The sequence below is a fragment of the Sesamum indicum genome, linkage group LG11 (genome assembly GCF_000512975.1).
Source record: "Sesamum indicum cultivar Zhongzhi No. 13 linkage group LG11, S_indicum_v1.0, whole genome shotgun sequence".
In the NCBI taxonomy this organism is placed as follows: Eukaryota; Viridiplantae; Streptophyta; class Magnoliopsida; order Lamiales; family Pedaliaceae; genus Sesamum; species Sesamum indicum.
Genome location: NC_026155.1, coordinates 3,098,667 through 3,109,110, shown reverse-complemented (window position 1 = coordinate 3,109,110; position 10,444 = coordinate 3,098,667). Strand labels below are relative to the sequence as shown.

Here is a 10,444-nt window from a genome sequence, read left to right as displayed (position 1 = left end):
GCAAGTTGTGTTTGCATGGAGAAAAAGAAAGAGAGGTGAGGCGGTGGGGGTTTGTGGCCCCTCCTCCCGCTCTCAACTCTCTCTCTCTCTTTCTTTTCTCTTAATATATATCAATATATATTATTTATTTATATATATAATATTATTATTATTTTATTTATTTAATTAATTTTTTTAAAATATTTATTACGTCCTTTTTAGATTTTCTTAATTAATATAAATTACTTCAAATATTATAACGAACTCCAATTTAATGTATTTAAATTCTATTATATTCAAACTATAACCTATAATTTATTTATTAATCAACTATATTTGACAAAGATTTATCAATTATCTTATAATTATGTATTATAATGTTTGGAGCGTTTCAATTGATATATTAAATTAATTTTTGAATTTGAGTGAATTAAATATGTAAAACAGACTGCACACTGAAAAAAAAAGAAAAAGAAAAAATCCCTCCTTTCAATTCTAATGATAGAGTTTCAAGAATCAGCCTACATATATATGCAATGAGAGTACTATAAACTTGGGAGTTTTGCCAATTTTGATTTCAGCAGAGGGGCTATATCAAGATAATGATAATGCTGATTAATAGGTCTGCAATGTTCATCCAGCGCTGTTTATCTCTCAAGAAGCCCAGTTATGGCTACAGGAGGCTGATCTCTCTCTCCGCCAATCCGCTTGTTGATGATTCCGACAACATAGTCAGTTCTGATAAATCCATGTTAAAAAAGATCACCTCATTTTGACTAAGAAGCGGTTGTCATTGTATGGGTAAATGTTTCAGGTTGATGTTGAAGGGACTGGGAGTTCAAGAACAGCAATTCTGAGCAGACCCTCTTCGCTGAATGCTATTAATATACCAATGGTCAGTTGTTTTGGTTGATTGCAGTGTGTGTGTTAGAAAATTACAATATGGGTTGTTGTTATTACATGAGTTTGTAACTAGTTTTGGCCCATAATCTACGTAAAAACCTTGAGTGTGGATGGTGCAAAAGGTGTCCCAGCTTCAAATGTTGTACAAAAATTGGGAGGATGACCCTGATATTGGCTTTGTAATCTTGAAGGTATATCTTTCTTTTTCCAATAAATCCCTTTGTTTGGGTGTTCAATTGGAGTTTTCTGAAGAGTTATAGGTTTGAAATTCTTGAAGGGCAGAGGCAGAGCATTTTGTGCTGGTGGAGATATTGTTTCTCTCTATAATTTGATGAAAGAAGGTCCAACTCTCTCTCTCTTTCTCTCTCTCTCTCTCTCTCTCTCTATCTCTCATATGTATATGCATGTATGTAGGTGTTGTTCTTGGACTATATTTTTGTAAATAAGTTTATAATGCTGGAACGCTTCATTCTGATGGCCGGTTTCTTGCTCTATTTCTGTTGATGGTGAGAATAGTTATTCACTCTGATCGCCGGTCTCTTGCTCTATTTTTGACTAAATTTTCATGCAGGAAATCTAGAAGAGTGTAAACAGCTTTTCCGGAAGGCCTACAGTTTGATGTACTTTATTGGCACTTATTTGAAACCACACGTGAGTGCTGAGCATCAATCAATCGTTTGCTCATTGTTGCATGCACGATTGTCTTGCGTTTTTATCATTATTGCATTATCAGTCGCTTCTCCTACTTCCTTTTACTCTGACATACTGGTAAGAACGTCAAAAAGATAGGTTTCGAAAATGTGGTGTGTTTATTTCAAATCTTGTTCTGTTCGGAGGAGACTTATGTGGTTTGTCTAAGTAATGGATGACCATTGGGTCAGATCAAGAAGTACCATGATTTTGGAAAGAAGATATGTTAATCTTTCGATTATTTCTTTCCTTCAGATGGGAATTTATGACGACTAAGTTTAGTGCAGGTGGCTATCTTAAATGGGATTACTATGGGTGGTGGCGCTGGAATTTCAATCCCTGGCACGTTTCGCGTTGCTACTGATAAAACTGTATGATTCACATAATATCGCTTCTTTCTTAGTCCTTCTCTTCATTGTCGCTTAATAAGAGGTATTTACACTCTGTTTGAGTAAGCGATCATCTGTGTGTGTGTATGTTTGTGTGTTTCACTCATTGTCAAAGAGATTGGATTTGTCTTTGTTGGAAGTTTGAAAGCGTTAAGCTTGAACTCGACAAATTTTGGTGTGATGCCCCCGTCCACATGAGTTAAGAGCTGATAGAGTGAACTCCAAATAAGATTTGGCCAAAGAATCCAAGTTCATCTACCCAACGTCCCCGTTTTGACGAGTCGTTCATAGCTGAATTTACCATGCACTAAACCAGTCCACAGACATTTGGTGCAGAAAAATCCTAACAGGGATACAACAATAGATCTTAGATGAGAAAGAACGCCAAAAGTATACTGCATGTTCTATTACTCACCATAATAGAAATGTCATAATCTTAATCCCGAGCTCAGACAACTCTTTTTTCTGTTACTTCTATGAAACTTCTACTGTGTTTTTAAGGGAAATTTTGGGCATTCGGTTCACATATTGCATGTAACTTTATTTATTTATTTATTTTGTTCTGATTATTAAAGTATATTTGGGCCTGATAACTGCAGATTTTTGCTACTCCTGAGACATTAATTGGCTTGCATCCAGATGCTGGGGCATCCTTTTACCTCTCCCATTTGCCTGGATATTTGGGTAAAATTCTTATTTCCATTAGCTAAAGTTCTAAACTGTTCCGGCAGCTGATTACACCTCACATCTGTTAATTGTTTCCAGGAGAATACCTGGGTCTGACAGGCGAGAAACTTAACGGGGCAGAAATGATATCATGTGGACTTGCTACCAACTACTCACTTTTCACGGTTAGTCTACTAATCATCTTTTGTGTTCTTTTAGATCTTCGATGTCGTTTCTGGTTACCTGGTGGACTTTTCTTGCAATACCATCATATCGTTTATCTGAAATCCAGAAACTTCCATTGGTCGAAAGACAACTACGAAACTTGGTGACTGGCGATCCCTCTGTTATCGAGACTTGTTTAGGAAGTCTTGGAGATCCTGTTCAGCTGGATCCAACTAGTGTAGTTCACAGGTACTTTGTTTGCTGGGCAGCAGCTGTTATCTAGTAGCTCTTTATTGAAAGATTGTGGCTAATGTGATTGTGCTATGATCTATTAGATTATCCTTGCGTATTCTATGATTTAAGTTGATTAATTATTCTGTCAGGATTCAGACACTCAACAAATGTTTCAGCCGTGACACAGTCGAGGAAATTATTGAATCTTTGGTAAGCACGTAACGGTTATTTACATTTGATAGCACCGGAAACATCTGTAATCTCAGACATTCTTTCATATGATTTCCTGAAGTAGCTGAGAGATACATGTATGCATGTCCTGAATGTCAACCAGTGTTGTTTCTTTTCATGTTCTTTTCCATGATAGTGGGACATCATTCTTAATAAGCTTAAAATTATTGAGGAATAGAAGATTTAAGGTTTGATTTCCCTAGGAAAACGAGGCTGCAAGAACAAACGACGCTTGGTGTGTATCAACCGTCAAGAAACTTAAAGAAGCTGCACCGTTGAGCTTAAAGGTTTCCTTACGATCTGTAAGACCTCCTTCCTCTGCAAACGTTATTACATATGCATGCGTGCGGTGGGGATACTTGCTTTGGTGAATGTGCAGATACGAGAAGGAAGGTCTCAAACTCTCGAGCAGTGCCTTACTCGTGAGTACAGAATGTCTGTACAAGCAATCTCCGGGCAGATAACCGGTGACTTCTGTGAGGTATAACCCGTTTCTCTGAAAATGCAGTTTCTTCTATTGCAAGTGATGGGCTGGCTTTTAATGAAAATCCCACGTCTTTACTCCCTTGTTAGGGCGTTCGAGCAAAACCAGTAGACAAAGATTTTGCACCTAAGGTATACTGAACTATACCAAGTGTGGATCTTTTTTGTGTAGTAATAATGTAAGAAAACTGCCATTCTGCAATATAAAGCTGTGAGTTTTTGTGAAAATTGCAGTGGGATCCTCCAAGCTTGGAGCATGTATCTCAAGACATGGTTGATCAATACTTTTCACCTCTGCCGGCATCTGAGCCGGAACTAGAGCTACCTACGAGGCAACGGGCAGCATTCTGACGTGGAAATAAGTCGGGAAAAAAGTTGTAATTTAAGCGGTAGTAAAAAAGTTGGAGTGCTTGAAAACGAAAACTACGGAAGCGAAGTCAAGTTGATTGAGAATAGTTACAATTGTACCAATAAGCTGTAGAAGTTGGTAGAAAATTGCTTATAATTTTTAGTTTAAGTCAACTTAATTTAAGCAGTTTAAAAAGAGAAAGTGGAAAACAAAAGCACACATTTTCTCTTTATTTTTCAACAATTAAGTTGATAAGTGCTTATTTTAAGTCCTTACAATCACCGTGTCTTGACGATGAGTCTGCATGATAATTGGGTAGATGATTAAGCTATGCATCAACGACTAACGAAAAGAATGACAAAATAACTTAAAGGTTTAAATACATTTTACATTCTTAAAGTATACCATCCTCGTCAATTGGTCCCTTAAACTAAAGAAACCTTCAATTACTCCCCTATCTTTATAATTCTATAAATTAAATGTAAATGGACAGAAAGACCATTGACTATTAATAATATGATATACTCGTTTTAATGCCCTCTATAGTTAAATATATCAATCAGTTTGACTTCAATTTTTGTTCATTTATGATGTTAATAAATTAATACTGGAGTAATCACATATTGATAAGATTAATGTTAGTACTAAATTAAAATAAATTAATAAATTTGTGTTTGTGCATTACACTAAATATAATTTTAATGACAGAAATATTGCAAGTGGTCATCGAGCCTATTATTTTGGCACCCAAATATCAATTGAGGTAATTCGGGAGTTAATGTGGCAATTCTTTTTTTGCCTAGTAACTTTATTTCATCCCTTAACTTAACTTTAATTAGGTCCAACACGTTATAATTGTTAATTGGTTGCAATATCTAGATCTAGACCTATTTTGGTAGTTAGAATCCATATCTGTATATAATATTTTTACATTAGATCCAAACTTGATAATATCCATGGTAATAATTGTTTTTTAGTTTAGGTAGAACCTATACCTATGGTGAAATTATAATATGCAAAAATGTATCTTTGTTTACTAACTTAAAATTTGTGAATTTTCAAAAATTTTGCTAATTATCAATACGACAATTTATACATTCAAATTTAAAATAATGGTTTTGAACTTAATTAATTTTTCAATATTATAGTTGAATAAACTTTTCAAATTGACTGATATGTAACAATAGAGGAAATTAATGTGAATATATCATCTTATTAATATTCAAAGGTTATTTTGTCAAATTTTTATTTAATATAAAGTATTATCCAAAGATTGGGGGTAAATGAAGGTTTATTTAGTTTAGGGGTAATTGATGAAGATAACATACTTCATCGGTGCAAAATGTATTTAACCCTAATTTAAATATAGTAACAAAACAATAATAATTATGAAAATAACGTGTTTTAGAAAAAAAATAAAATATAACACCATGTTTGGTTTCGTATTTTGGCATTTTCAAAGACAAGATTTATCTTTGTATTTTTTACACCTTATTTGTATGTTTTTTTATTTTTCAACTTTCTATATATAATATATATATAATTATATATGTAATATATAAAAAAAATATGATTTGATAATGAATGGTAATTTTGTATCCAAAAACTACAATATTAAACATCCAATATTTATATATATATATACATATTTATACATAAAAATATATATATAAAAGAGATATGATTTGAGAATGAATAGTAATTTTTATCTCCAAAATCCCAGTATCAAACTTACACTACTTATTTTAAAATATTTTAAATTACCTAAAAAATACAAATCCAAACATACCATCATAGTGTTTGGATTTGTAATTTGGGTGTTTTGTTTTGATATTTTGGACTACAATATTATCTTGGAAATGATTTCGTCCGCCTTTAAATTCACAGTGAAAATATTTAATTGATAAATCGAACAATAAGTACTCTGCATTACACATGCAGTAATGATATACTGTCCAAAATTTTTATTATTTGAAAAATATTTCATTCAAATAGAAAACTATATTGAGTACAAAATATCTAAATAGTTAAAGTTGAATCAATTAGCATTGATTAGTTAAAAACAGAATAATTAAACTATTTTTACTCGTAACATATAAGGCTGTCAATTTCTACATAACTGTCCAAGTGTAATTACACAACTGCATGATATATAAGAAACGAATGCATTTTACACTCTTGAGTAGTTGTTTTCTTTTTACTGATTAAATCAACATTTGACTTGGAAGTTCACAGGCGGGCATTGTATACCTAAGGACCGTCATGACGCCGTGGTGGGAATCCCTGTGGTCGCCGTGAGCGCGCTGTGCTGTCTCCCTCACTATATGTCTGGGCACCCCGATCAGACTGCACAAGCCAAACTAGCAAATGTAGTCAGTCCACGACCCAATCCCCCTCACTTCCGATCCCATGTCGACACTGCGTCGTGCAGCTAATGAGGTGCTGCATGCTAGTGCTGGGCCACCATCTCCACGAGCTACATGTTCCACTGCATTCCAACTGGTGATCTGTGTATGTGTCTGTAACGATGGGGCAGTAGAACCCGATATGACAATAGGTGCATCCTCGCCTCCTCTCACCAAATTACGCATGGTGTTACCACTGTCGTCATTTTTCTTCTTAGTTCTGGGCCTCAGCAGGACTACGAGGCAACCTGCTCCACACCTCAAGCATACTGGGATAATATGGCTCTGGGTACTAATAGTACCGTATAGCCAATGAAAAATGCTGCAAAAAGGTCCAATTAATAATTTGTTAGCTTTGCAAATTATAATAGTAATTTTAAACGGTAATTGTTAGATAGATGTCATCACATTTGAAATAACATGACGTACCCATGACGCATGTGGTCGTAGCTCTAACAGAAACACCATAGTAAATGTTTCAATATCATAATAAATCCCTGGTATCTGAGTGATTCCGTGGAACTGGCGAAATCGACTTTTAAACTTATAGAATTTATCACGGACGTAGTCTCGGGTGTAAAGACATCCCAAATGTCTTCGTAATCTACGTGCCCAATGACCCATCTGCGCTTCTCTCTCATAGGCGCCCGAGTGTTGTCGTCAAGTATCATCCACATGAAGCGCTGCTCAATATTTAAACTCCAATGGTCGTCCTGTGGAAATCTAACACTCTCCAGATATCTAGGATATGCTATGGCGGCAAAGAATTACGGTGAGGAAATAATTATTGTGCAACATCACATCACGTGTACGGTTGAAAATGTGAAAAAATGTCAATTTTTTACAATTGTGAACAATCAAGCACATATCATCCTTCATGTGAATACTATTGAATGATCTTATAGCATAACATTCCAAGACAAAGTGAAAATTGAATAGTAGTTTTAATAGTTTACATATGAATCAACATTGTCCACTACGTTCATTGCTAGTTTGGATGGTTGGCTGCCCACATTTGCATCGCTATGCTATATCGAAGGTTTCATAGGCTTCTATCTCATAAGTGGTTGGATGTCCCCTATGGTAGAATGAATCCATATCAGGCTAAATGTCTTCATCTAGAGCGTTGAATATGATGTCATCGTTGCTAAACCTACGGATGAAGTTATGAAGGGTGCAACATGCAATTACTATATCGACCTAGTGGTTTTGAAGGTAGCTCGACATCCCCCACTGTTGTATTGGAAAATATTTCTTCAGTCAACCGAAACATCATTCAATTACATTTCTCAACCTTGAATGTGCATGGTTAAATATGTCCTGTGGGGTATGATATCGACGACCTTATCCCCTCCATTCAGGTAGGTGATACCTTGTTCTTCGATAAGGAGCCAAGAAACAATAGTAGTTTGCTAAACCCGCGTCTACCAAATATACTTACCTACATTGTCATAAGGCATCGTCATAAAGAGAACCGCTAGTGCCACGTATTTTACCCTAAAACAAGATGGTCAGTGGAATCTAGCTTATATATCACAATGCTCATCATTAGATGTAAATGAAAACTCCGGCCCTGTGAAACTGCATGGTCCAGGACACGGGCATCGACCGCACTTCCTTCCCACCTAGCATACACATAAGTGAAATTCATATAGAAATCACATATTGCTAGTACGTTCTATGCTAGGCGGCCTTTCAGCAACCTGTATCGATTTTGGTCAACTCGGGGGACCTGGGCAGGTACCAACTTCTCATCCATCGCTCTGATTCAATCCTACATTGATGTCAACAATTATATATAGTTACATGCATGAAATAGTATGTCGAACCAGCTTGCATTAATTACACGGTTGTGAAGACGATGAGATGGTGTTATGATAATGATAGATGTGGTACGTACATTGAAGTATGGGTAGAAATCTGGGTTATTTGCCACTCTCGGATGTGTGTTTGTAAAATTCAGATGAGTTATTAGTTATGACGCCATTGTGCGCAAGGCAGAAAGCACTTGGTGGAATCTACAATTAATAGTCTCCAATGAGTGTTGAAATCACTCCATATTGTCGCAATGTCTTTTATGCATGCCTATCGTTTGCATGAAGAGTGAAACCTCCTCAATTGAGGTAACCCTGGATGTCTGACCATGAGGCAGTAACCCTCTAATAGTAATGCATCAACCAAAGTATAAAAGCATGGCTCAGTCATGCGAATGTTGTCAAAAAACCTTCCCTATTGTGGGGTAATCATAATCTCCGCAACCCATCCTGCTCCTTGTAGTGCAGATGTGTAACGTGGCACATTTTTTCTAAATAACTCTGTGCACATTAAATCTCTGAATGCGTAAAATTCTTCTGGAACATCAGATTCGTTACTTCCTAGAGTCCCTGGCGTCCCCGGACTTTCGCTTGTGGAGTTCGACTCTAGACCTCCACCAACTCTCGAGCTTGCCATATATTCAGTTGTTGCTGTATTGCTAAACGTAAACAAGACAAATTAGTGTGTAAGTTACATGCAGTAGACGCCTGTTGGCTGAGGACATGAAAATACTTAACAAGCATGGGTACATGGTATGTGTGCAATCTAAGTAAACCAGTATGACATACATGCACGAATACACATAACGAAATCAATTTTTTTCCAATCTTGTAACAGTCGGGCAATACAGTCACTTGCCCAATGAGTACAACCAATGGAGTTTATTCTCATCGTTAAGACGTAAGAAGATTGTGCGTGTGCTATGATTGTGAAAACACTCTAATGCGGTGGTAAAGACGATGTCTGGCAGATCCATAAACTTTGTCAACTCGTCTACGCACCGCTCAATGGATTTAGTAGCTTTGGGCCCGGTGCACTCAATCTTCCCTTGAAGTGATTCATTCAACCTATCCATGCTACTCGTCGGAACTGAAGCCAGCTTCCAGACAAACCAGCGGACGCTTGAGATGGTCCCGGGGAAAAAAAGTATTCGTCTGGGAACGTCATGGGAGCAGATTGAGTGAATGTTGTATCTTCGTACACATCTCGCGACCGGCGGCTATTCGATTGAGTGCCATCCATCTGTTCATCATCCATGTGGTTGGTGCTATGGATTGTCCGACGTTGTTGTGATGACGAACGCGCGAGCCCACCAGATGCGGTGTTCCGTAAGAACATTTGAGTGCATAGGTCAAAGTGTTGAAGCCCATGCTTAACTATTTTTTTATATTCTGGATTTTCTTGTATTCATTCACATTGTCAAGATATGTAATTGGTTTGTGAATCTGTAAGGTCACTGCAATCAAGAGAACCTTCATGGAAAAATAGGTGGTTAAACAAAGACAGAACGACAACACAATTAGATTTTTATCCGGTACAACTCCTCCGAACGTCCTGCATCGTCTGTTATGATATTCTTTTTTGAATCTCATCCCCACCCAGTCCCCCTATTCAAAATTTCGTTCAACAAATGCCAAGCACGACACATCCTATTAAGTTTGCCCTTAAGCACCGTTGTAGGAAGACAACCCTGACTCATGACCGAGTTCATTCGCTCGATTACACTAGCCCAGACCGACGGTGGAAATGTGGAAGATTGGAGTCGGTGTGTCATGAACTCCTCGTGCATTAATTTAATGAACACGCGTTCCATTTTCGTGTTCTGTACCCCTTTATCGTACCGAGATGATTGGGAAGAACCAACATCATTTGGGTGTTGCATCTTTGTGGGATGTCTTATATATCTGTCGTAACAAAATAAGTACAATCGTTTATATATCCATAAGAAAAACAACTGCCACACGTCACAAGGGGTTGGAATTATAAACCAACAATTATTATCTCACTAATGAGTTAGTAGAACATAAAACCATGTGTTATTATTTCTATTAAAGTAAATTATTTGCAATTTTTTATTATTTAATAAATTATATATAAAATAATAAGTTAATTATTAAAATTATAAAAAAATATAG

General features: G+C 36.4%; 1 protein-coding gene across 1 annotated transcript; it reads left to right on the top strand.

Annotated features, from left to right (window-relative positions):
• On the top strand, positions 487 to 4,281 carry LOC105173296 (3-hydroxyisobutyryl-CoA hydrolase-like protein 1, mitochondrial). Its single transcript, XM_011094989.2, has 14 exons — positions 487 to 710; positions 794 to 874; positions 1,005 to 1,073; positions 1,160 to 1,223; positions 1,454 to 1,533; positions 1,860 to 1,943; positions 2,561 to 2,645; positions 2,727 to 2,812; positions 2,920 to 3,041; positions 3,176 to 3,236; positions 3,461 to 3,559; positions 3,637 to 3,738; positions 3,831 to 3,872; positions 3,975 to 4,281. Exons 1-14 carry the CDS (start codon positions 582 to 584, stop codon positions 4,089 to 4,091), a joined length of 1,221 nt encoding a protein of 406 aa, XP_011093291.1. The 5' UTR covers positions 487 to 581; the 3' UTR covers positions 4,092 to 4,281.

Bases quoted from the DNA above. Each gene is read 5' to 3' on its own strand.
- LOC105173296 (XM_011094989.2), top strand. From the start codon at position 582: ATGATAATGCTGATTAATAGGTCTGCAATGTTCATCCAGCGCTGTTTA. The intron at 1,944-2,560 runs GTATGATTCACA...TGATAACTGCAG, and splicing joins GCGTTGCTACTGATAAAACT to ATTTTTGCTACTCCTGAGAC. The intron at 3,042-3,175 runs GTACTTTGTTTG...TTATTCTGTCAG, and splicing joins CCAACTAGTGTAGTTCACAG to GATTCAGACACTCAACAAAT.